This window comes from Pseudochaenichthys georgianus, chromosome 24 (genome assembly GCF_902827115.2).
Source record: "Pseudochaenichthys georgianus chromosome 24, fPseGeo1.2, whole genome shotgun sequence".
Taxonomy (NCBI): Eukaryota; Metazoa; Chordata; class Actinopteri; order Perciformes; family Channichthyidae; genus Pseudochaenichthys; species Pseudochaenichthys georgianus.
This window is the reverse complement of record NC_047526.1, coordinates 31,222,213-31,250,148: the sequence shown is the minus strand read 5'-3', so window position 1 is coordinate 31,250,148 and position 27,936 is coordinate 31,222,213. Positions and strand designations below refer to the sequence as shown.

Here is a 27,936-nt window from a genome sequence, read left to right as displayed (position 1 = left end):
GCAGCTTTTCAGTAGCTCGCCGCTCGATTATCGATTATAGCGTTGGAACCCCCCCCCCCCCCCCCCAAATGCAGACACTCACTATGATTCGCAGGTGCATGGTTGTGGCATGACCACAAAAACAAAGATATTGACACAAGATGTGCGCAACTGTATTTAGTTTCCTATCCATTTGAACATGATTTAAGTGGCAGGGGGGGGGGGGGGGGCTCCTCTAGGGGGGTCCGGGGGCATGCAAATAAAAAACATATATATATTTTTTTTTTCTAATTTTTTTTTTTTTTCAATTTTCGGCGCCCCCTATGGGTTGATGCGCCCTTAGCATTCGCCTATATTGCCTATGCCGAGGGCCGGCCCTGGACACCACACACGGAGCAGTCTGCTTCTCCAGCAACACCAGTCAGAACCAACGGCAGAATGACCCGCTCTGAATCAGTCCGTGTCGCTGCGGCTCAGAGACACACAGGGAGGGATTTGTGTTTTTGAAAAACACTCGTTATCGTCATGTCAGGTTTTTGGTGGATTCAATCAAGTCTTGGATTGCAGAGTATGAAAGTCCTCTTGCTATGTTCAGTTGTTAAATACGTGTGTAAAGTTTGTGAAGGCAGTAGGAAAGCTTCCGCGATCACCGTCTCCTCTCCGTTCCTCCAAACCCCGCCCCCTCCCCTAATGGCTGACAGTGACCCGATAGAAACTTTATTATTCACTTATTGATTGAGATATGATGAAGCTAACTTAGTCTCATACATTCATGGGATGAATGCAACAGTAAGACAGAGAATGCACCCACATGCACTATTTTTGTTTTTATAATGCTGTTGTAAATACTCCTGTTGTCTGCTGTGTTCAGACTTAAGTCATGTGTGTGATGCCACATTCAGGACATTCAGTGTCCTTTTTTTAACAGAAGACCGTTGCTAGAAGCTGCAGCTAGACTGCAGAAGTATTAAGTCTCAGCAAAACTCACAACATTTCTGGAGGCTTGTAGACCCAGAAAACTCTAAGAACATTCACCAAGCAGCACTGAACATGTCTGCTTTATTTGGTTCTGTTCTACAGACCTTTGTGAAGCAGCTTTTTCTGACATGAATGAAATCTAAATACAGAACAAGACTGACTGATGAACATGTAAATGACTCTATTAGAGTGAACCTGAGTGGGTACACTCCAGCATACACCTCTATGGTAGACTCCATGCAGCGCCATTCATCTCACTGACTGTAACAAAGAGTGAATGCACTTATTTTACACATGTGCCATAAGATGCTTGTAAGGTGGCGATTAAGGTGAAGTACTTACTATGAGGGCCATATTAATATGTGAGAAATTGTCATTTTCTTGGACCTTGATGTGAAGTTAAGATGTTTGATAAGCTTTAGGTATTGCAATTTCACACATGTACAAAAGTAGCTTAATTAAACTGATGAGTGCTATGTGAATAAATGTAAGCGATGTAGCTCTTGGCCACTTTCATTTTTTCAAAGTAGCTCTCAGGTGGAGAAAGGTTGGAGACCCCTCATGTATGTCACTATGCAGTGTATCTCAGACACATGTCCACTTTTGTATGAAATATATATATATTAATATATTTTACAAAAAAAAAAGTTGACACAAAGGAATCAAGATGTTATTTTTTTTCTCTTTATTCGTGTGGTAAGAAACAAGCAGCCACTTACAGATTCAACAGTTTCACTGTCCGACACGACAACAACCTACAAACACACACAGCCACCAACCAGTCACAGTGCCTTCAAAGCAACAAATCCATCCAACAGTAAAATAATGTAGTTGTATACAGCAGTAGGTTATAGTAAAAAAAAAACAGCACCAGTTGTTGTGAGCCTGCAAGAGATGTACTGCTCCGTCTCCGCGTGGTGCTCTTCATGCATGGGTGTGGGTGTCGCACGAGTGATTCACATTGGCACATGTATTCTTTCAACTAAAAAATAAAACAAACAAACATCCTAAGTATATAGTTCACAGACAAGAGGTGATCATGTATAAATATAACACTGGTAGGCAGGAATGAGAAGAGGATGTTTCTTCAGGCTGTGCAGCTCAATCTTCCTGCTCTGTGAACAAGAAACCCCTTTTTTATTTACCTAAAAACAGGAAGTTTACTCTCAAAATCCTCTAGATACTACTGAAATTCAACAACATAACATCCCTTCTTGTTGTTCCTTTCGGGGCCCTCTACGTGCGACCTCGAGGGTATCATCATCCTCATTTATTAGCTGTGCAATCAGATTAGTGTGTTCATAAACGGTGCAAACGGTAATTACTAACCGACTCAGATTGAAGGAAACTTTCCAACTAAATCTTTAATTTTCTTCCCTTTTTTCCATTCCTGTTCATGCTCCTTTTCATTTACTATATTCTTCCTTATTATTTCCTTAACTGGCAATAACACAGACGTTTACACTTGCACATTTTGATGGCCCCTGGTGTTTGTAGCAGCTCCTACTTTCCCTCAGACAGTAATCTCTCTGGTGAATGAGATTCTAATTTATTTAAATCATTTCAAGCCCTAATGTTATGTTCTGTACTATCAGCAGAAAAATAACAGAGCACTGTCCTTCTTGTTTACCCCTTTAAATCACTTCCTTCTCCCCAGTCTTTCCAAAGTCCATACATACAGAAAAGACTACACTACTTCTGTAACTCAGTCTATAAAGTCCCGCTAGGTTGCAGGTGAGGCAGGATGTTTCTGGGATACGTGAGTGTTGTCTCAGTCAGAGGTAATGGAAATAAACGGATGGATATTATTAGATAGTGTAGCTGTAAAATCAGTGTTTTTGAAGCAGTTGGATTTCATCACCACACAGCACAGATCACCCGTTGGAAATAAAAACAGTGTTAGAGGAGCCCGCGGTGCAGCAGGAAGCCGAGCACAGTGGGTGTTCAATCACAAACAGAATCCATACACGTCTTCATGTGAGTCGAAAGCTATGGTGCCTACAGTGTATGTGGGTGATAGATATTTCACTGAATCCAGTTAATACTTTTAAATAATTCAGTCGACATCACTTCCAACCTTCAAAAACTGTACTGGTTTTGGTCTCTCACAGTTTGTTTAGTTTGCGTTTCTCCGCGGGATACGAGCAGGGTGATAATGAGCTCACTTTAACGTTAGTACGATCAGCTTGAATTTGGCAACACATTTTAAATTCATATATAGCCCTTCACTCTCGTGTAAATAATCAGGTCAGTCACTCCAATTAAGACACAAATTAGATTTGTAAAAGTCACTTTGGCGCACCGTCAGTTAGTTCGTCACCAATCACAGACGTGTGCTTTATTTGTTTGCCCCTCTTAACTTTGATCCTGTGATTGAAAATCAGTGCAGTTTTCCTAGTTGCGCAGAATAATACAAAACAAGGAGACTCGGACGGGTGAAGCTCCGGCTGCAGTGATTACCAGATACCACTGGAGCGCCCGCCGGGGGGGGCCAGGATCCGAGCCGAGGACCTCTTCGGGACGTGGTCGTCAACCTGAGACCCTGAGAGAAAACATGACAACACACAAATCAACAAAAACTACAGACATGAAGGTTTTTAGGTTCTTAAGTATAGGTTAGCCAAAAAAAATAAGAAGGGTAAATTGTTCTTATTGTTTTGCTTTATATTCTAGAGGTTAAAAAATAGATACCAAATTACTTAAATCAATCAATTTATTATCAATATGCCTGGCGTTCAATTTGGTCCATTGACTTAAAGAGGACCTATCATGCAAAAGGCGCTTTTTTATGTCTTTTATACATAAAAATGTGTCCCCGGTGTGTCGGGGAACTCACGCAGCGTCAGAAAATAAAACCCTCTCTCTTTTCCTCCGTACCCAAATCTCTAAAAACGGGGAACAACGGAGCTGATCCAGATTTGCGTCCGATATGACGTAATATCTGAAATGTGGACCCACGGCCCAATCAGAAACGTTGCTATCAGAAACAATGCCTGACTGTTTTGGACGTAATATGGTCGGTGTTTACATTAGCATCGCTAACACTCAGAGCTAACCTGTACTGGAGAGAGCATGTGTGAAGAAGCTGGAAGTAAAAAGGAACTCACCTTGTGGTATAACCGGCAAGAGAGAAAGCCTTTGAGCTCCATACTGTTTCAGAGATAATCCTTGATAATCCATGATATGGCGTTTCATCACGGCAGCATTTAGTTTAGACAGTAGCTGCCGGGTCCCACATGAGCTCAGACCCCTCCTTTTTGATTTTTTATCAATTCTTTTTTTTTTTTTAAAGCTTTATACCAAAATCAGCACTTTAGAAACAGGAAGTGAAATAGAGGGATATGAGGCATGGCTAGAATGGGTGATCTGTTTGGTATTTTGAGCAAAACACTTCATAGACATGTTTTTTATATATTTGTATATATCTGAGACCTATGCTATTGCTTAAAAATATCATTTCACTTTCCTTAAATTTTTTTTTAAAAAAAAGTCCCTGAGTGCAATATCACAGTCTTTGATGTGTGTTGTATCGCACAAGTGGTCTTCCTGTTGACAGTTACTGAAAAATATAGCCCCCTCAAATGTTATTATGTTTCTTCCAGCTACCTGAGAGGCTGAAGGAGGACTCGTGGAGGTCTCGGACCCCCTGGTGGGCGCGGGGCACGCCTTTGGGGTCTCCATCCATGGGACCCAGACCGAGCTCCTTCTTCATGGTGTTTGTCAACTTGGCTACATCACCAGAGTAAGGGTCCCTGTCCACCCCTTTAATCGCCTGAGTCTGAAACGCAAACACACATATATACAAGTTTGTGATTTTATACCCTTTTTTCTGCTAGTCATCATCAAATAAATTAGTACATTTTAACTGTTCTCTTTATGAAGAAATGTAAACACAAACTTTGTCATATGGTGAGGCGTTCCTGGATATAATATAATAGTAATAGCAATAATAGAAGCTCTGTTAAAGGTGGGGTAGGTAATTTTGGAGAAACCAGCTCGAGTGCGCTAGAATTTGAAAATACACAGCCGGAAAAAATCTGCCACTTCCTCACAGAGCCCCTCCCCCAACACACACGAACGCAAACATGACCAATGAGGGCACGAGATAAGTTTGTGCCCAGATGGAAGGCTGACAGGCAGATAGGCCATCCAGTTACTTTAGCCACGGCTAAAATGATTGGTCGTGCTTTTTACAGCGCCACGGCTTCCACAGATGAAATGTTTTTATGGATTTTTTGTCAAAGCACTTCAGATATTCATTGCTATCGGGATGTTAAGAGCATTACATGGAATATAACAAAAAGTGTATCTCGAGCCGGTTTCTCAAACTTACCTACCCCATCTTTAATAGACTCATCATGCAAATAAAAACATGTTTAAATGACCTGGCACTTAACGTTTCAATCAAAATGAGCATTCACGAAAAAATGACTAAACCTAATCGTTTTTGCTTTTATAGTTACAGTAGATAAACTAGAGTATAGATACACTTTTAAGGAGCAGAGCAGTTAAGATATATGACACAGATTATCTGTCCTCATGCTCCCGCATCTTTAATTCTGGGATTTATAGCCACTTGATACAAATGAATATTGAAAGCATTGCACAGTAAATCCCATGGGTTAGCAGCATAATCTATTCGTGTAAATTAAACAGAACAGCATCCTTGCAGAGGCTGGCTGTAATAGGGGTTGGCAGACGGCAGAAAAACCTGTGTCAGCGAACAGAGGAGCATTAAATCCTTTTTATCGACTGCCAACCCAGTGCAGGATGGGTGTGTCTGCAGCAATGCCGAACGTATTTTCTTCACAAAGTCATCAGATTCATTTAAAGTAAACACACCTTTTCCCTCTGCACCATCTTTTTGTAGAGGTAGTCAGGGAAGGTGCGCTGAGGGTAGAACTTTCCGGATCCCTCGGCACACATGAACACACCGTTCTCACACACCAGGCGTCCTCGGCTGATTGTGACCAGGGGGACGCCGTGGCAGCGCAGACCCTCGTACACGTTGAAGTCTCCGCCCTGCACCTGAGTGCTCACAGAGATCGTCCTGCACACACACAGTAGACATTAAAGGTCACCTATTATGCAAAATCCTCTTCTTCATGTCTCTTCTACATCAACATGTGTCCCCTCTTCTTCATGTCTCTTCTACATCAACATGTGTCCCCTCTTCTCCATGTCTCTTCTACATCAACATGTGTCCCCTCTTCTTCATGTCTCTTCTACATCAACATGTGTCCCCTCTTCTTCATGTCTCTTCTACATCAACATGTGTCCCCTCTTCTTCATGTCTCTTCTACATCAACATGTGTCCCCTCTTCTCCATGTCTCTTCTACATCAACATGTGTCCCCTCTTCTTCATGTCTCTTCTACATCAACATATGTCCCCTCTTCTCCATGTCTCTTCTCCATCAACATGTGTCCCCTCTTCTTCATGTCTCTTCTACATCAACATGTGTCCCCTCTTCTTCATGTCTCTTCTCAACATGTGTCCCCTCTGTGGAAAGAGACTCTGAAAGTTTCAGGAACAAAGATTCTCTCTTTTTTTGATCCATTTCTATAAAAACCTGTCTGAAAATGAGCTGATCAGATTTTCGCCACTTTATGATGTCATAAGGATGTTTTGTCTTGTGTAACCATTAGCCAATCAGCAACCAAGGTAACCCCCCCCCCCCCTTATCACCTGAATCTCCTCTAGAGCACCATTGAGTTCTTTGTAACCAAATCTCTCTCAGAGGGGCGTGGGGAGGGGCTCCTTATTTTCATCTAAAGTAACAGACAGAGAATCAGCACTTTGGAAACAGGGCTGAAACAGAGGGGATTATGGGTAATGCTGCTAATCTGTTGGTGTTTGGAGCCAAACACTTCAGAGACAGGTTTTGTATATATCTGAGAGCTATAATATATTGATGAAAAACAGTATAATAGGGGACCTTTAATATCAATACAAGTTTAACTAAATTAAGCATTAGCAGCCAGTATTTTGTTTCTTCCTGTTTGAATATAACTGTGTACCTCGCTGCATCTGGGTCCCAGACCACCAGATCAGCGTCAGCTCCGGGGATGATACGACCCTTGCGTGGGTACAGGTTGTAGATCTTTGCAGCGTTAGAGCTCGTCACTGCCACGAAACGATTCTCATCCATCTTTCCTGTAACCTGCAGGTAATAATGCATTTCAAACATGTAAGAAAAATGCAACCAGGACATTTAGTTAATAATCTGTGAATTGTTGTTATTGTCAGAGGATTCTACGGCATATTATTTAGTTTGCGTTGGTTTTGCGGCACAGTTAGTTAAGGCGATGCTGATGTGGGCACTTTGATACTTGAGGTAATTATGAGAGTAAAGAATTGAATGTAATCAAAATAGACGTTAATATACAGTTTTTCTTTGGCTGAGAAAAACCCAGAAATGTATTCTAACTAAAAATGAAGTTGACAAAACACGACACAAACTAACAAAGGAAATTTGACACAAACAAAACACAAGTTTGTGTGTGTGTGTGATGTGATTGTGTGTATCATACGTACCACTCCCCTCTCCCACATGACACTCATCCTGTCCTGGACTCCAGCCAACCCATGAGGGATCTTTGTGAAGTCCTCCTTACCCAGAGCTCTCTGCTTGGTGCTGAATGGACGGTGCTCCGATGCCACCACACTCAGAGAGTCACTGGAAACAGGTTATGCAGTTTAACAATCTGAATCGTCTAAAATCATTTACCAGTATGACAACAAAAATATTGTTGGGAGCACATACTTGGCCAGCAGGCCCATGAGGTAGCTGGGTGTGTTGGGGTCGATGCGCAGAGGAGGGACGGTGACGTGGGCGGCAGCATGAATCCAGTCCTGGTGGTAGTAGTGCATCCCGTTCAGAACAGCATGAGCTACTGTGGTCTCTGCGTGGACCACTTTACCTGCAGACAGAAAAGCACAGAGGTTAGTTCAAAGAATCTTTTTGATCATCTTCTTTATCAACACCACTGTCTCTCACCTTGCATCTTAGCAACAGCAATCATGTCTCCGGCAGACACACTGGACACATTCACCAGGTAGATCGGGCAGTGCGCCTGCAAGCACAAGAGCAGTCATTCATTTATCAAAGACAGACAGACACATACACGCAGACACGATAATATTTGTTTCATCTGTTTACCCTGTTGGCGATGGTGATAGCCCTGTGAGTAGCCTCAGACTCAAGCTGTAGAAAATAAGACAGAGGAGTTCAAACAAGTACTCCATATCAATGATGAGCAGAAAACCAACTTCTTTTTATTCACATAAATGTAGAAGCACAACATCTAAAGAAATAAAAACTGGGTTGATAGGAAATGACCTCAGATGTGAATTTACCTCCTCTGGTCGACTGATCTCAATCCCCTCCGGTCCATTGATGCCCAGCTCCAGAGCCTCTTTGGCACCCTAATAACACGCATATAACATAACTTGAATCAAAACACAATCATTGTTGTTGACTTTTCATAAAAACATTCACTATTATATATAAATAACTGCCGTCTTGATTTGTATTTTTACATTATCATAGCACCAGATGCAATAGAGTGCCGAAGTCCCTCCCTTTCCGGGGGACCTCCATGGGACCTTATTTTGGAAAAAGTATTGAAGTCAATGGAGAGAGAAAGATTATCTTTCGATCCCGTTTGAATTGTGCCACGAATTACACACATGATGTTTGTCAATTTAAAAGATAATTTTGCAAGTCAATTTTTTTTAAATGTGTCGTGAAACTGTGAAGTAACACTTTGTTTTGTGTGAAACCGCTCAATGAACTACAACTCCCATCTCGCACCACACACCAAGACGGCCGTCACGTTGAAACATTTCACTTCTTTCTCTCAGAATGAGGCGGAAAGTATTAAAAGAGGTGAAAATCACTGCAAGTCTGGGCATGTTGAGAGCTGTGCATACACACAAGGGGAGTTAGTCGGTTCCGTAAGAGCCAGCATGCGGGACCGGGATTCTGGGATTTGTAGTCTTTCTAGTTGCGTATTTTTCATAGTCTTATATTTCAACATCATATGTGTAATTCGTGGCACGATTCAAACGGGATCGAAATATAATCTTTCTCTCCCATTGACTTCAATACATACTTTTTCCAAAATAAGGTCCCATGGGGCGGAAGTAGATGGGCGGGACTTCGCCTCTCTATAGAGGGACTTATTGCAGGAGTCTGTCTGTGTTCTAAACTGCACAAGGTTACAGGACTTTCTTGTTGTCAGAACATTGTTTGTACCTCCACGGCTTATTTTGGGCTTGCAGGTGTTATAAACCGTAAGCATTATGTGTTTTTTACTCACACTTAAGATCTTCTACTCCAAAGACATAATGTGCATGTTTTGTCTGTGCTGATCTGTGCGTTCATTTTTCAAAATCCATCATGTGGATTGGTGGATTTTCACGGTGCTGACCATCTCTCATTAGAAGGAGAACATGGAGGGATATGTGTGGGATTGGATGACGTTCACCTCTGCCACCAGCTCTCCGTTCTCGGCGTGGACGCGAGCGATGGCCCCGATGTCCTTACAGGTCTGCAGCGACTGGTACAGCTCCGAGTCCCTCAGCATCATCGTGTCTTTGTAGGCCATGTACATCTGGAAGGAGTTCACTCCATGCTCCCTCACCAAGGTCTCCATCTCATTGTGCACCTGAGCACAGGACAAAGGTCAGAGGTCAAGAACAAAGTCTGCAGCAGGGGAGAGCATATGTCAGTGTATGTGAATGAGGGCATAGAGCTGTGTGTGTGTGTGTGTGTGTGTGTGTGTGTGTGTGTGTGTGTGTGTGTGTGTGTGTGTGTGTGTGTGTGTGTGTGTGTGTGTGTGTGTGTGTGTGTGTGTGTGTGTGTGTGTGTGTGTGTGTGTTATATGGGGCATGAAATGAGCTTGGAAAGCAGCCAGAGAAAGATCACATTGCTGCATGTCAGGAATCCAACACAGACATTCACTGCAAGAACATTTTTAATTCACTCAAAATGCAATAAAAGTAAACTATATAGTGTTTAGAGATAAATACTAATAAAACATCGATACTGCATTAAAAGGGGGTCATCACAATTCAAATAAGTGAGAAAATGTCATCAATGAAAGGGTATGAAAGAAGTACTGCATACAGTATTTAGGATCTTCCTTAATTTAAAAAGCTAAGATGTCATACGGCACAACAAGATAAACTTTAATCGACATATTTGAGCACATGTGGCAGCCCTTTAGTGACCACACTGAACCTAAAATGTAAATGTAATTGCAGACTTACAGTAATTGTTATACTGAGGGTGCATTATACACACACATCATCAAATCCGTATAAACTGAATATCTGTTGGTTTCAGTTGAAGTAAAACATATAATGTTGGGCTCTGGGAATTCAAAGACGGCATTTTAAAATATTTTTAATACACCAAAAATGTATCAGTAAATAAGAATAACTTCGTTTTTGAAAATGCTTAGTATACATTTAGCCAAGTATGCGGTTGAACATTGCACTATATGTAATAGTATGTGGCGCATGCCGAAGGCTCGGTGAGGCACGTTGACTCATACAATCTGCCTAACGTGCCCAGTGGGCATGTGTGTTAACCTACATCGTGTGGGGTTTAATCTAGGTCATTACACACTTCACCCACATGTGAAAAGGCTTTGTCTGCTTTATTATTCATTTAGCAAAGATAAAAGCACGAGGAAGACAACTGCAAAGACTCAAATGTGTTTATTGAAGACAAAGAAGAGTTTCCATGCTCTGTTTTTGGGTCTTACCTTCGGCCCCCACCAGGTGACCCCGACGTGCAGGGCGTAGTCGCAGCAGGCCTTGGCGTCGGCCAGAGCTCGGCAGTTCTCGTAGGCGTCCACCAGAGAGCAATGCTGTTCAGGCAGGGCCAGAGCCATCACCATGGTGGTACCACCCATCAGAGCCGCCTGGGGGGGGGGGGGGGGGAGGGAGAGGAAGGGACGAGTGGAGGGAGAGGAAGAGAAACAAGAAAGATTGATTAGAAGTGAGAACGATGACTCCACTATAAAGCACAGACACTGTTTGTGCTGGTGACAATGAGCCATAGTCTTTCCTTATGAACTGCTGTCTCATCATCATAAAGTGTACTTGTTACTAGTTGTTACTAGTTGTGTTTCAAAATCAAAACAAATGGATAACGTGAAAAGGTTTGGTTTCTTGGAACAATCTTAGAAATTGGTTTCCATATACGATTCAAAAGAAGAGATCAGGAGAAAAAAAGAGCCCCCGAGAAGAGCCTTGGTAAGAATTTCCAAACTTTACTGCTTCTAACAAAATCTTTTCTGAACCTGGTGCCTGTTTTTCACACACAGTAAGCTGAAGCAGACAAATATGAGACATGAAAAGGAGAAGAAGAGGATGTGAATGTGCCAATGAAGAAAGTCAGGGAGGTAGAATAAACGATGAGATGAAAGATGGCGGAGTGATGGAGAGAAGGGAGCGGTCTGCAGTGACTCGTTTCGCTCGGCTGATTGGTAAATGCACTTTGCTGTAGCCATGACAACAGATAGTGCTCAGTCATGCCTGGAGCATGTCCCCACCCTCCTCTTCCTCCTCATCTCCCTGCTTTCTCCTCATACTCCTTTCTCCATTCAAAATGTGCACTGGCCATACAGAGTCTAACAGGGATAGTGCACTTAGGAGTCATGGGCAGTAATCATTTATGAAATAGGAAATGAACGTGTGCTGCCTATCCCTGCAGACTTTCTTTCATTTATTTTCACCTCATAAAAAGAAAAAGCATCCAGAATTCAAGCATCACCTCTCTATCATTCCTACAACCAGCCTGAATGAAATGCTACTTGATTTAAACACAACGCTGGTTAATGTCTCAGCGTTGAGTCACTCCAGACATGTGGCAGACAGGGGCGGGGCATCGGGTTTCGAGTGACATTTCCACCAGCCAACGAACTATCAAGTTTCCCATTACCATAGTAACCAGTCCGAATCATCTGCAGCGTCAGCATCGAAGGTCTCTGGATATATGTGTGTGTGTTAAGAGTGATCACTGTCAGTGCGTATGTGTGTGTGTGTGCGTGTGCGTGTGTGTGTGACGGAGAGAGATCAGAGGACATGGACACAGCTGGGGAATGTGGGATGTGTGTCGGCCTTAATTAAGATTTACTGCCAGTGCATTTCACGGAAGAAGAAGGATAGTGGAATAAAAAGGAACAATAGCGAGAGAGAAGAGAGAAAATATGTCGGAAAGCTACGTGTATTTATATTATGAGCGTTTCAGAAGCCAGAACCAAAGACAATTCCAACAGAAAGGAAAAAAAGAAACTGTCTGCAGGAAAATATGTCTTTCTTCCTGCTGACAGTTTCCTCTTTTTAAGCTGCATCCAAAATTAGATGTCCTACATTCAACACCTGCTGACGATTTAAAATAAATTGCAGCAAATGATCAGTCAGTGTTGTGTTCTGATGAAACGGGTTGTAACTGGTGTTGCTGAGCAGAACAAAGCTGACGGACACGGCGTACAAACCAGCCTCGAAGACACATGCTGTTTTTTATAGCCATTTCCATAGTAACAACCTCATTTATTATTGTCATACAATTCATTATAAAAGGTTTGTGATTACGAGCAGACAAAGCCTTTTCCTTCCCACTGAATTTATTTTGATACTAGTCAAGATTTACAAATTGACAAAAAACACCAAATGACTGCCAGATTAATTATTTGAGCTAGTACTCATTCCATTTGGATTGTTCTTGTTTTGTTATCCTGTAGTACGACATGAGCATACATGGTTTGAATCTAATAGCTCCCTTGCAAAGCCACAGTAAACCTGACCAAATGTATTCCCCCTTAAACATATTACTGATCATTGCCAGCACAGCTTAAGTGAATGGTTACACATAAACCCCAACCAAACAGTGTTCTATCATGAATCCCCTGCTCTATTACAGACCCCTGACACCTACTGTGAAGACAATCCCCTGAGAAGAAAGTGAAGCAGAATGGGGGGGGGAGAGAGGGGGAGACATGTCTGATCTGAGAGGATGAGACGATTTTTGTATGTTGAACTCTGGGAAAGGCTATCAGTGTGTCGGACAGATTACACTGCAGCTCTGTGATCAGCCCTCTCAGTGCCGAGTAGAATATTCATTCTTTGTTAACATAACAGATTAGACCCATGGCGCATGCTATACTACACCTGCGCTCTATTCCCCAACTCTCTTTCCCTACATTTCGTGTCTTTCCCCGCTTTGTCTGTGGTAGGCAGATCATTTTTTGGTTTTCAAAACTATATAACATATATATTTGTTAGTTTTTTATCCGAGATCAATTCATTTAAAGTGTACATACAGTATAGCTAAATATCTGGTCACACAACTTTAACGCTAGATGCATAAACGCTGCGCTGACAGGTTTCTACATTGCATGTTCTCTGCCCTCCTGCTGGGGGGGACACGGGACACGGGGGGGGAGATGCAGAGGAAACAGTAGGGGGGAGGGAAGAGGGGAGGAAGGAAGGAAAGCGTGAGAGGGGGAGAGCACTGTAACAAAACGACGGGAGGGAGGGAGGGAGGATGCTGAGAGAAATAGTTTTGGGGTCCATTCACAATTTGCACATGAGCCGTTGCCACAGTAACGCAGTCGCCATAGAGATCAGACAATTCTGCCATGTTCCTGCGTGCACACATTTGTAGCCTAAGAGTGGGTTAGTTGCTATGCAGCAGGGTCAGTTAAGGGGGAGTAAAAGCTGGCATACGGATGATTCAATCCCCCCCAAATTCCTCTCACCCCATTTCAGCTGGCATTCCATCAGACTCTGACCTCATTTCACTGCAACGCCCTGCAGGTAATAACGTTTCAAACCTGCTCTCGAAGATGTTAACCACACAACAGTCTGAACAATTTGACCTCATGTAGGAACTGTCATGTAGGAACTGTCTTAAGAAGGATTGTTGGTCCTTAATGTGAAATAGCCAATAATTGACTTTTTGAGACAAGGCTGCAAAATGGATTTCTTTTGGACCTTTGTTCCTAGCTTACATTATGTAGCCTCTGCCACACCATGATACACTGAGTTTACGCCTTTGACTTCAATCAACCAGGGAAAAGAAACCCCAACAAAAAAACAGCCCACAAAAACCTCCAGAATGCACTGCTGCAGGCAACAACTACACTCCCTCTTTTGAATGTTTAAGTCTCCTAATTATGAAATCCTCCTCTGTTCTGAGCCTCAGTGGAAAACACGCCGAGCATCCATTCGAAAATAAACGAATTAACCCTGTGTGCATTAAAAGATTGAACAGCTGTGACGGAAGTCTTTGCATCCACACCCAAAAACGTGTGACAGCTGTTTGTGTTTGCATCACATGTGGTCATTAGTGTTGACGATCGAATGAAGCAGGGTGGAGATCTGCATGTAGACACGGCAGAGAGAGAGAGAAAGTATGTCTGTGTGTGACAGCTGTCTCTGGTTTCTAAATGTGTTCAATTACAGGCATGCTGGAGAGCTTTGTCAGTGTGTGTGTGTGTGTGTGTGTGTGTGTGTGTGTGTGTGTGTGTGTGTGTGTGTGTGTGTGTGTGTGTGTGTGTGTGTGTGTGTGTGTGTGTGTGTGTGTGTGTGTGTGTGTTTATACCTTGGTCCCGCTGTAGAAGTCATCCTGAATGCTGGCGTTCATGAAGGTCTGCTGCAGATGCACGCTGGTGTCTATTCCGCCCGGCAACACCAGCTTTCCAGAGGCGTCAATCACCTTCGCCCCGCCCGGTATCATCAGCTCCTTTCCAACCTGCCACAGAGAGCACGAGCACCACATTTAACATTAACTTTATCCATGAGTGTTTCTTTTTCATACAGTATAATGTGAACCACAGACTAGAACCAGGAGGACCTATACAGGACAATTGGTGTTTGAGTCTCTGTGCTTTTAATCTAGTCCATTAAACTGTGAATAGAGTGGTCATAGTAAAGAGGGCCAATCAAAGACAGGAGTTAATACTGAATGGTTCATTCTATAACATATAGGTGTGAGCAAGCTCTCTGATTGGTCAATAGGCGTGTTTGATTCCACGATCAAACAACGGTCAAATAGAACGTGCCTAATCACAACATATCCAGTGGCCTACACACGCCACTAGCCTACCGAAACTACTTCCATGAGCCTACATCGTGTGGTTTCCATAGCGACGTTTAGCGACACACAGCCGTTACACTGTTATACATTGTCTCTCGTCCAGTACAGGCGTACGGACCTCGGCGCAAGCGCCTCGGTCCTGCCGCAGTACTGTCGTACCAATAATGACGTTCAAGAACAGCCTCTCGTGTATGATTGCTTAATTACACCACAGCCACAGTAAGTGCTTGATTGGGATTAAATGTTCACTAATCATGTGGAACATCTCAACATTTACTGGATGTATTTCGAGGAGTTTCATAAAGACATTAATGATTCCCAGAGCATCATTCCTAATGTTTTTATCTAGCGCTGAGAATAAACTGTCTTTTCATACTGAAATATTAAGAGATATTATAATTAGGAATTTTTAGTACAATGTCATAACAATTACTGATTGAACTGCGATAAAATGTAGTACACATATTGACACCTCCTTCAGATTCATTGTAAAAACTGTGGTGATCAATTATATTGAATCTATCGCGAACATGAGGTCAACATTTAGATTTGTCAGATACCTAAATGACATTGAGCCATGACATTCGTACTAACATGCTAAACCAAGATGGTTACATGATAAACATTATAGCTGCAAACATAGGCAAATTAGTGAGCATGTTGTTGCGTTTAGCTGAAAAGTGCTTATAGGTGATAGCATGATAGCATCAAGGATATACAGAAACATCTTAAAACTATTCTTATAACCTTTTAAAAGTGACTTATCGATCTAAAGTACTATTATCATTTGTGTAACCCTTAACGTGTTTCATAAAGTACAATCGAGTTTCCAGGTCTGAATCATCCTCTTCACATGAACCGATTCTTATTGCCATGACAACATTCTGCGAGCTAATTATAGTGTTTACTATCATCATGTACAGCCACAGGGTTCATTCTCCTCATACTGTATTATTGTGAAGTGAGTCACACTAACAGCTGGGGATTCACTGGGCAGAGAGTGTGTGGGTCAAAGAGGGTGTGTGTGTGTGTGTGTGTGTGTGTGTGTGTGTGTGTGTGTGTGTGTGTGTGTGTGTGTGTGTGTGTGTGTGTGTGTGTGTGTGTGTGTGTGTGTGTGTGTGTGTGTGTGTGTGTGTGTGTGTGTGTGTGTGTGTGTGTGCTTAAAGAAATAAGGGTGTAGTATATTTGAAAGTGTGGTCTTGAGTAAGAATGCATGTGAACGTGGTGTACCTGCTGAATGATGCCGTTCTCAATGTAGACGTCTGCTTCCTGGGTGAAGTCATCGTTGACCACCTTCCCTCCCTTGATGAGAATACGCATCGAACCCATGTTGGCCATCCTACTGGAGGAAAAAAAGGAATGCATTTAAATCAATATTAGTGAGACATAAATCACGATCACAATTCCTGTATTTCATTCAACTAACTGATTTGATCTGTTTTATTGTGTTGCACTGTTGGAGGAGCCTGGGACTTTGCGCGCTATCAAGCAGTGAGCGTGCGCTGTCCTGTTCAGATGACGTCAAATCCAACGGGATACCATAAATAAACTCCACAGAATCACACTACACACCTACGCAATGATTACATTCAGGCAAACTGTAGAATACAACCTCTTTGGACAATTTATATACTTATTGAAAACAAGCTACAAAATGTGATACCTTGGAAAATGCTGTTTAATAATTTTGAATATCCTTAACTTTTGCTAAATTGTTTTGATCAACTTTTAAGACTTTTTAAGACCCCGCGGACACCCTGTTAATAAACCTGGCGTTGCGCCCCTCTTGGCAGGAACCGACTTGCTAAAGATCTTTTCATAGTCCTGCCTCAACCAATCCAAAGCCTCTGCTAACAAGAGTGAATGCAAAGGCTTCTGTGTGGTGAGGAGAACAGGAAAGCACAAAGTGTCATAGTGACAAAGAGTGGGAATGTGCTTCACAGCTTCTGTTGCAGTTATCTGAATGTAAGAAAAAGCTTTCAATCAAAAACCTGCACAAGGGGACAACTATCCATTGTTGCACACATCTTGTATTATGAGCTAGAGTTTCTAATATATTCCTTTTGTCTTGTAAGAAATAAAACTTCCTTTAGCTTTCTCTATGAAATATTAAGGCAAGCAGAGGATATATAATTTACAAATCTATTACAGCATCTGCGGGAATATAACAGAGTTTCTACTGGAGGTAGACCGCTGGTTATGTGAACCATATTCAAACCATTTTAAAATGTCCATACTAAGGATTGATGACAAGAAATCAATAAATAAAAATTCTTGAGAAAGCAGTCTCAAAACAGTTGTGTGATTACTTAAAAAACAATGATTCATTTGAAGATTTTCAGTCTGGCTTTAGAACACATCATAGCACAGAGACAGCTCTGGTTAAAGTCACAAATGATCTTCTAATAGCCTCAGACAAAGGACTTGTCTCTATTCTTGTTTTGCTCGATCTCAGTGCTGCATTTGATACTATCGACCATGATATCCTATTGCACTTAGTTGGCATACAGGGAACTGCTTTAGGCTGGTTTAGGTCCTATCTATCTGAACGCTCTCAGTTTGTACGTGTTAACGATGAATCTTCCACGCAAACCAAAGTTAGCCATGGAGTGCCACAGGGCTCAGTGCTCGGACCTATTTTGTTCACATTATATATGCTTCCGTTAGGCAATATTATAAGGAATCATTCTGTAAACTTTCATTGTTATGCGGATGATACTCAACTATATTTATCAATCAAGCCTGATGAAATTAATCATCTAAATAAAATTCAAGACTGCCTCAAGGACTTAAAAACGTGGATGACCTTAAAGTTATTGTACTTGGCCGAAAACTGACCTTAAAGTTATTGTACTTGGCCGAAGAACCTACGAAACAAATTATCTAAAGATATACTAACTATGGATGGCATTAATTTGGCCTCCAGTGAGACTGTAAGGAATCTTGGTGTTATATTTGATCAGGATTTATCCTTTAACGCCCACATAAAATAAATTTCAAGGACCGCCGACTTCCATCTACGTAACATTACAAAAATCAGGCATATCTTGCCTCAAAATGATGCAGAGAAACTAGTCCATGTATTTGTTACTTCAAGGCTGGATTATTGTAACTCTTTATTATCAGGGAGTACCAAGAAGTCAGTTAAGTCGCTTCAGCTGATTCAAAATGCTGCGGCTCGTGTACTAACCAGAGTTAGGAAAAGGGACCACATTACTCCTGTTCTGGCTGCCTTACACTGGCTCCCTATAGAACACAGGATATCATTTAAAATTCTTCTTCTCGCCTACAAAGCCCTTAATGGGCAGGCGCCATCGTACCTTAAAGAACTCATTATACCCTACTGTCCTACTAGGGCATTGCGTTCCAAGAATGCAGGGTTGTTGGTTGTTCCTAGAGTCTCTAAAAGTACAATGGGAGCCAGAGCCTTTTCTTATCAAGCTCCACATTTGTGGAATCAGCTTCCAGTTTCTGTTAGGGCGGCAGACACCCTATCTGTTTTTAAGAGTGCGCTTAAGACCTTCCTTTTTGATAAAGCTTATAGTTAGGGCTGATTAGATTCAGCCCCTAGTTTTGCTGATATAGGCTTAGTTTGTCGGGGGACATCTTACTTCTTCCTTCTCTCTGTCTATACCTGTGTACTCTCATGATCCGATTAACCCAGCTTCCCCAAATTTCTTTCTTTTTGGTGTCTATATACGCCGGGATCCGGAGTCGTGGATGATCCTGTTGCTGTGGTCCTGGATCATAAGTCCTGGATGGATATCCTCGTGGATTCATCTTCCTATTATACACACATGCATTTCCAAACATTTGGACTACCTATGTTGCAAATGTATTATCTTTTCAATTTACACACGGCATCTATTGCACGAGGGATCCCTCCTCTGTTGCTCTCCCTGAAGTTTCTCCCATTTTTCCCTGTGGGTTTTCTTCGGAAGTTTTTCCTTGTACAATGTGAGGGTCTAAGGACAGAGGGTGTTGTATTGTCATACTGATATTCTGTACAAACTGTGAAGTCCACTGAGAAAAATGTAACATTGGTGATATTGGGCTATATAAATAAACATTGATTGATTGATTGATCAATATAACTTTAGTTTTTAGTGGGCAGGTTACGCTAGGAAGGATGAAACGATTCGCTTCCTCAAAGTAATAATCAGCAGATGGAATGATAGTAAGTAAAAATATTGAAAGCAAGTATAGTGTTGAAGGTCCTACAGGGCTTTTGCCTCATTAACCTAATTTCAGCCAGATCTGTATTTTGCAGAATTAGCACTTTTCAAAAGTAATTGGTGTGTGTCTCGGCCCCATCCTTTACAAAAATAATAACTCCTGGCGATGGTAATTTTAGGTTGTTATGTTGCACTGGTTAGGACATTTACATACACTCCTTTTCTTGTTCTTTTATTATTTAAAAGGTTACATATTTTATAAATCAAGTCGTGAAGCTGAGTGTTGTTATTCAAAATATTGTCTGCTTATACTGAGTCTCTACATGGGATTTAATTCATTTTAACACCAATGATGTGTCTGGCTAAATGCTAGACTTTTAAATTCTACACACAATCAAATCAATTGTCAATGACTTGTATGATTTGTTCCCCTCTTTTTTGTATTTCTATTGGTATCTACATATTTCAAAGTACAATGTACATGAAAAAGTGTTTATATTTGCCTTATCATTTGGTCCCTATGTGATACTTCCAGATAATAATTGAAAAAAGCAGCATGAGGAAGTCTAATGGGATCAACAAACATCCCTCTGTGTGCATGTGTGTATTCTGCATGGATGGCTGTATGCAATGTGTTTGATGACAGGACACAATGGCCTCCCAGTCACACAGAATCACACTCAAAGAGATGGAGGAGAATAGAGAGAGGAAGGAGAGGAGGGGAGGAGAGAGAACAGTGAACAGAATAATGAGAGAGAGAGAAAATTGTACCCCCAAACAGAGGACAGAATAGAGGTGTAGGAATGTTGGTCAGAGATCTCTAAAATAGGGAAATATGCATTGAACAACATCAATTCTACTGCCTCAGCATTACATAGAAGTATTTGGCACCTGGGTCGAACTTCTGTTGATCTCAGATCTGATTTAGAGGCAAAGAAGGACTGCCAAAGAGATGGAGAACTTAACAAGAGAGAGGCAGAGGAAAGAGATGAGTCCACTGATAGAGGAAGAGTAGACGGGGGTTGATGATTGGGGATGAAGTGATGGTAGTAAACATGGTGGTGGTGATGGGGGGCGTGCGGTATGGGAAACAGTGCCCTAAAGGCCTGGCATGCGGAATTAAAGATTGGTTTCCCGGGAGATGAGAACTGAAGAGCTTTCAGTAGAAAAGCCTAAGGACACACACACACACACACACACACACACACACACACACACACACACACACACACACACACACACACACACACACACACACACACACACACACACACACACACACACACACACACACACACACACACACACACACACACACACACACACACACACACACACACACACACACACACACACACACACACACACACACACACACGGTGAAGCATACTAAAACACTGATTTGCAAGTTGAAGCTCTTGTCGGGAAAACACCAACACAAATTAGATGGACATTTTAAAACAGTTTTCTTTCCCCAATTTGGATCATTTCAGATAAAATGGCAATCTTGTTCGACCTTTTGACCTTTCATTGTAGTGCCCCCATCAGCCCATCAGAATCTAAAACAGCTGTGAAGAATTCTTCTCAGTTGAATCAAGATGTATTAATGTCATTGGTCTTTCAAAAGCTGCAGAAAATGGAAAGTAGTTGTTTTTTCACCAAGCAGTTTTGGAACAATGACCCACATATGATCTGTTTGGATGAAGGGAATACTGATGCAGATAGACCTCGGTCCCAAGTACAGAAAGTGAATCACCACTGTCTAATACAACTCACAAAAAATCCAATAGGATCCGACACTAGTGGAAACATATTGGGAACACATTGGAAACACCACAGGGTTACAGTTCCAACAGGCTTGATGCTAAACTAAGGGAATGCCAAATGTCTGGTATATTATACTGACATCTAATCCTGCACATATATGTTTTACAAACGGTCTCTTTTATTCAATACCTGAAGCTCGCTGGTTTGGTTTCATTCATTTCTTTTTCTGCCATTAAATCCCGATAAAAAAAAAACCACATAACAGAATCAAACCAGTGGTTCCCAACCTTTTTCAGTCAGGCCCCCCTTGTGTAATTGGAAAGCCCCCCCTAATCCGGTTCCTATAGAGATTGGTAGAATTAATTGCATATACTGTAGTTGTACAAACATTCAATTTTCTCTGTTAATAATAACAAGACAAAAAGATCCAACTATAATTTTATATTTTATTATGGATTGGACATGAACAAAATAGCTTGTATTGTGCCACTGTGAAATAATGAGGTCTAATTGAAACAATTACAAATACTGCTTATCGATCTGGTTCTTTAACAGTATTTTTATTTTGTATAGGTTATTTTTGTTGTTTTTTAGGGAAAAAACTAAACAAATTAGAAACAAAATTCATATTGATTAATTGTATGTATAGTGTGGATTATGGGCTGCTAGCACATAAAATACCTGCAGTGGTGGTAGTAAGTAGATTTACTCAAGTACTGTACTTATTTTGAGGTACTTAAGTATTTCCACTTGTGCTACTTTGTACTTCACTTCAATTCAGAGGTGAATGGTGTACTTTTACTCCACTACATGTATTTAATACCTTTAGTTACTTTACAGATCTGGAGTAAATTCACAAGCTACCCTGCAGTATACTACTTTTACTTAAGTACTTGATCTGAGTACTTCTCCCACCAAGTTACATGAATATGATGACAGATTGCTCGTGTTTCCGCTAGTGGATCGCCGGAGCTGTTAGATTAACAATAACATGCTTATTGTAGTTGTAAGTGCACTGCCTTGCGGCCTGAAGCACCATCCTTGATGGAGCATATGTGGGCTGGACCTGTATTTTACAGGAGAGGAGTGAGCAGAGGGTGGAGTTGTCCATTCTTGTTCTGTTTTCAGTGACTATCTTCCGTACGTCCACACAGCAGCTTTACAGCCCGTCCACACAGCGGCGTGCGTTGAAGCTTCCAACGCTTCTGCCCATTCACTTTGAATGGGGTGACGTCACTTTTAGCCGAACTGCATCGTGGGAAGCGACGTGGAGCGTAGCTGGCGTGGCTCGCTGCAAAAGTTGAGCAATGTTCAACTTTTGACGCCTCGGCAGAAGCGTCAGCCAATCGAATCATATGCCAGTACAAGCTCTAGCCAATCAAACCGCTGCTTGTGTGTCAGGGGCGGGAGATTCATGTGATTGGTTGTTGGTCGAGTGTCAGACACGCCCGCCAGCAAGCGTCAACGCACGCCGCTGTGTGGACGGGCCGTTAGACCAATCTTCCACCGCTTCCAACGCTTCTCTGCCCATTGACTTTGAATGGGGATGACGTCACTTTTCGCCGAACTGCATTGTGGGGGAGCGAAGCGAAGATTTCTAGGATGTCGAGGATCTCCAGGATTCAAAAGTTGAGCAATGTTCAACTTTTGAAGCTGAGCTGGAAGCGCCAGCCAATCAAACACGTTTATGCAAATCTGACAGTAGAAGCGCTAGCCAATCAAACCGCGTGTAAGCAGGGAGAACCAGACCGCAGTTCATTTCCTCATATTCCAAACGAGAAATTACGGTAGCAAATCACCCGGTTCTTTACGACCAGAACTATTAACGGGATACAAACCGGAGGAACCAGGCATGGAGGGAGGTGGCTGAGACAGTGGGTGGAACTGGTAGGTTTTCGCCTGTTTGGGGAGTTTATATATATATATATATTGCTCGCATAAAATCCCCGGGGTTTTTTGCTTTGTATGTCGGGGGCGGGAGATTCATGCGATTGGTTGTTGGTCGCATTGCTCGCAAGAAATCCCCAAGCTGTCAGACACGCCCAGCTCCAAGATTTTCAAGATTTTTGAAAAGCTGCTGTGTGGACGTACCGTGCGCGCGCTACTAAAGAGACGCGCTACCATGGAAACCAAACAATGGTGTAGCTGTATTAAAGTCCGAGTGGAAACAGTCGTGAGTCTCAATCTGATTTTGTCAGAAATCGGGAGAAATGCGGGAGAAATATGATCCCGGGTGGAAACCGGGAGAGGGCTATGAAATCGGCAGTCTCCCCCGAAAATCGGGAGGGTTGGCACGTATGTTTCCGAGCAAACTATGTTTGTTTACAACTTCTTCCCAAGCTTCACGCCCCCCCCCCCCCCCCCCCCTGCAATATCGCGCCCCCCGGGTTGGGAACCACTGTGTTATACAGTGTTAATGTCCAGTCATGCTAAAAGAGTAAAGTCGTGTGCAACGGATTTCATATTGTGCTCAATTAATTCAACAAGGGTAATTGAGTAACAGTTAAATAGGGGTTTTGACAGGGAGAAAATGTCTCCCTGTAATTCTTTATAACTGATATTTAAAGGCCGGAGCATTTGCCGTCACTTGTTTCAGGTCAGGTGTGTCTGAACCCAGACAGCTGACTGTGTGAGTGGGACACGGAGAGCTTTGTGTGTCTGTGAGGAGGACTGTAAGCCAAAGAAATTACAGTCAACTTATATAATTGACACTCTTGACAGCGACACCTTTAATGCTCGCAAACACACAGTAAGCCCTGAAGGGGATCGAAGGAAAGGAGGTTAACGATCAGGTGCACATAGGGGCAGCTGTAACTGTCATTTTGGTGTGTGTGTGTGTGTGTGTGTGTGTGTGTGTGTGTGTGTGTGTGTGTGTGTGTGTGTGTGTGTGTGTGTGTGTGTGTGTGTGTGTGTGTGTGTGTGTGTGTTTGCTTTCTGCTGTGTCACAGAAGGTATGACAGACTAACACACAGACAGTGACATACCAGTCTGCATTTCACACTCACAGTGACCTTCAACACACACACACCCACCCCCACACACACACCCACACACACACACACACACACACACACACACACGCGCGCGCCGAGACACACCCTGACTTCTCTCCATGCAGGCAGTTTTTTTAATGGTGGCGTTAATTAATAATGAATGGGGAGCAGCAGAGGCAGAAAGTCCTCGCCAAAATGTCACACATGTTTTTATAACCACACAGACGGTCATACCAGAAGCTTCTTATGATGGTATGAGCTTTTTGTGCATCATGAACAATACTGAATTACTTAAAATAAAATAAATTCAAATGAGCTTCCTTTAAAGCAACTTCGCTGTGTTTTGTATTCGGTGTTGCTTCACATGAATTGGCCAGGTTGTACTTTAAGGCTTAACTTTTGTATAAGATGCATTTAAACTCACATTTTGAGGTTCAATTTCAATGTTTTCTTAGAAATCCTTAACACGCCTTTGCTCATAGAAATCTAGTAATAGGTCTTTCACTATAAATAATATGTCCATCTTATTGGCTGAGGCTAAGCTGCAGTAAGAGACTAAACAAAAGGCTGGATGAAAAAGACTCCGTGTTTAGAATCAGTGTAAATGTGATATAGTGACTGCTGACATCCTCAGCAGTTTCCGAGCAAGTGCAGGCTGCGTGTGTGGCACAAATGTGTGTGTGTTGGGTGGGGCGGGGTGTGTGTGTGTGTGTGTGTGTGTGTGTGTGTGTGTGTGTGTGTGTGTGTGTGTGTGTGTGTGTGTGTGTGTGTGTGTGTGTTGATGCATGTTGTAAGTGAGAAGAAAGGAGTAGACAGCTGCTGACTCCTTCTTGATCTGCACAGGGAGGGACTGTGTACAGTGTGTGTGCAAGAGTTAATATGTGTGTGTGTGTGTGTGTGTGTGTGTGTGTGTGTGTGTTTCATTACCTTGACGTGTGAGCTTGTGTATTGTAGGTGTGCGTGTGTGTGTGTGTGTGTGTGTGTGTGTGTGTGTGTGTGTGTGTGTGTGTGTGTGTGTGTGTGTGTGTGTGTGTGTGTGTGTGTGTGTGTTTTAATAGTAGAGCTATTTAAAAATCCAGGACAAATGAGAATCAGACAACTTCTCAACACACTGCAGGTAAGAATAGACATCAGACACACAGGAGGATGAGGTTTGCAGAGGTGTGTGTGCTTCTGGGGGGTCATGGATGAATAAGCCATTAGTGAATCACACACACACACACACACACACACACACACACACACACACACACACACACACACACACACACACACACACACACACACACACACACACACACAGATAAACAGAAAATAACAACAGCGGTCGCGTAACTAAGTAGGCCAAAGCTCCGAGGATTAGGGCCGTCTCTCTCACACACACTCTCCTTCTCTGTGTAGTCTACATGCTCTCTTTTGTCACATTGTAATTTAATAGTTTTGGGAAAGACAGGCATCATCTTTTATTCATCTATCTTGGTCTCAGTTCACTCCCCGTCTGACACAATGAAAGAGTTGTGAAAGAGCTTCTGTCTGACCTTCCAAACTGTGCCACAGATAAATATCAACGTCAGAATAAACTAATATTATTATTTTATTACTATCTACTAAAAGGTGCAATGTGTAATGCTCCAAAGAAATAGGGGCAGCATTTCACCTCTTACTATCAGGATTATATAATCTAAATGGATATTCTGGCCATTTTTCCAAAAAATGCACATTCATGCTCCTCAGAAGATGACACCTTTAGATTTGACATCAGCCCAGATGTTTCCTCTAGCAACAAAAACACCTTTTCAGTCAGAGGTGGCATTACAAACAGTTTTGAGTGGGTTTGTAAGCATTTGTCTTGTGTTGTGCTTAATAATGCTGCACATTCCTGAGGAACATTTACACAATAAATGCAACCCTAATGTAATACAGTATGGTTACGTCATCTGATTCAGATGGTGTCTAATATATTCAATTCATTGTGCTGCACTGTGGACCCCTGGAGCCAACTAAAGCACCCTCGAGGATCCTTAAACCAAATGATTTTAAAAGCTCAAATCCACCAACCAAATCAGGTCTGCAGAAAAACCTGCATGCAGAAAAAAAACTGACACAAAAAGTGGTGAAACAGTCAATCAAATCACATTATGTTCACACACACACACACACACACACACACACACACACACACACACACACACACACACACACACACACACACACACACACACACACACACACACACACACACACACACACACACACACACACACACACACACGTTTGTATGGATGACGATTCTCATCATCGATCGCTACCCTGACTGAATATCTGGTAGTCCAGGGAAAAGCCTAAAAACGAATATCACTTACATAACGACTAACACACACACACATATACTGCACTGATGGCACGCCACACACACACACACACACACACACACACACACACACACACACACACACACACACACACACACACACACACACACACACACACACACACACACACACACACACACACACACACACACACACACACACACACACACACACACACATATGTCGTCGCCCAAAGGTAAATGATGCTTACGACATACGACCAATCTTCGTAAATGTTTCTCCTGATTTAGCATCACTTGACTTGACACACACACAATGTCATTTTAAATATCATTCAATAAAGACTTGGCTTGGATTAATTAATGTCCATTCACATGCAGAGGGAGGGATGAATCATAAAATGACTGAAAAGGTAAATTAAGACCAAAATATTTGAAAACACTTGATATTAACATGAATGTACCACGTACAAAATAAACGGTTATTAACGTTAGTACCATGCCGTTATTACCGTTAGAAGAGACATTATCAACCATTTTAAGATTCTACATTGTAATATCGATGATACATCATGTTGTATTCTTGTCAAACACTACTGTATTTACAGAAATAGTCCATGACAGGTTCATTTTTACATATTCTTTGGCTTCTTACCCTATTTCTTCAGATTCTCAGATCCTCCTGACTTAGCTTCTCACGGTTGCCCAGCACCAGCCGAGTGAGCGAGGACAGCTGGCACAGCGCGAGCCGCAGATGCTTCAGTGCCAGCAGCCAATCAGGAGCCTCTTCTACCTGAGTAACGGAAAAACCGACCAATAGGAAGCGAGAATTTTCTACCGAAGGGGTCTCCTCTGCTTAGAAGACAGGGGCGTGTCCCTGCCTCCTGAGACTCATGCTGCCTTCAAATGCTGTCGGACATACTGCGTTTAGTGTGATAGCGAATCATGTATATTCTCAATGACTAAAGGTATTAACTACAATTAAAAGGTAAAAGCAACACGAACAGAGGATTGTTACAGGTGTCAACTGATTTATAATTGACTACCAATGTACCAGATGAAAAATATAACAGGTTCACACACAGTATTTTGATTACTTATTTTAAATTATTTAATTGTAAACCTAGTAAGATAAATAATCAACCTTACATTTTGAAAAACAGACAGGTGTACCAGCACGTGAACAGCAATATACATCTTTGGAAGGGGTGCAGCTGCAAAACATATTATAGTCACCTAAAGAAATTAACATCAGTTTATTTGTATGCTATAGAACAGGGATGGGCAACTTTGATGGTGGTGGGGGCCACATAATTCATGTACTGGCCACCAGGGGGCCGCAGATTCACTTGGAACACACACACAAAAATTCCATGTGTTGTATGTAATTATTAACAAATATACTAAGTCTGACATCTTCATTGACATTTTACAATCAAAGGGAACATCCCCAAAAAATGGGAACATCCTCTAATAAGCTCACTAAACAAATATCAGTTCACAGAAATGTTATTTCATTTGTACAAGTGGCATGTTTGTATTGAACAGGTTATTAAACAGTGGAATAAAGTTATTTTAAACTATTGGAAAGCACGGA

At 42.0% G+C, this 27,936-nt stretch overlaps 1 protein-coding gene across 2 annotated transcripts; it reads right to left on the bottom strand.

The window, feature by feature from the left end:
- Positions 1-1,627: 1,627 nt before the first annotated feature.
- On the bottom strand, positions 1,628-27,067 carry LOC117440299 (dihydropyrimidinase-related protein 5-like). Of its 2 annotated transcripts, XM_034076603.1 has the most exons (15): positions 26,995-27,067; positions 16,303-16,414; positions 14,578-14,727; positions 10,733-10,891; positions 9,449-9,628; positions 8,316-8,384; positions 8,119-8,163; positions 7,957-8,032; positions 7,723-7,879; positions 7,494-7,635; positions 6,977-7,119; positions 5,800-6,007; positions 4,564-4,735; positions 3,418-3,499; positions 1,628-1,939 (listed from the first exon to the last, which is right to left on the bottom strand). In XM_034076603.1, exons 2-15 carry the CDS (start codon positions 16,408-16,410, stop codon positions 1,936-1,938), a joined length of 1,695 nt encoding a protein of 564 aa, XP_033932494.1. In that variant the 5' UTR covers positions 16,411-16,414; positions 26,995-27,067; the 3' UTR covers positions 1,628-1,935. The 2 variants fall into 2 exon arrangements, with proteins under 2 accessions (XP_033932494.1, XP_033932493.1); XM_034076602.2 differs by having other exon boundaries at positions 1,628-3,499; positions 16,303-16,411; positions 26,995-27,063.
- Between the last annotated feature and the right edge of the window lie 869 nt (positions 27,068-27,936).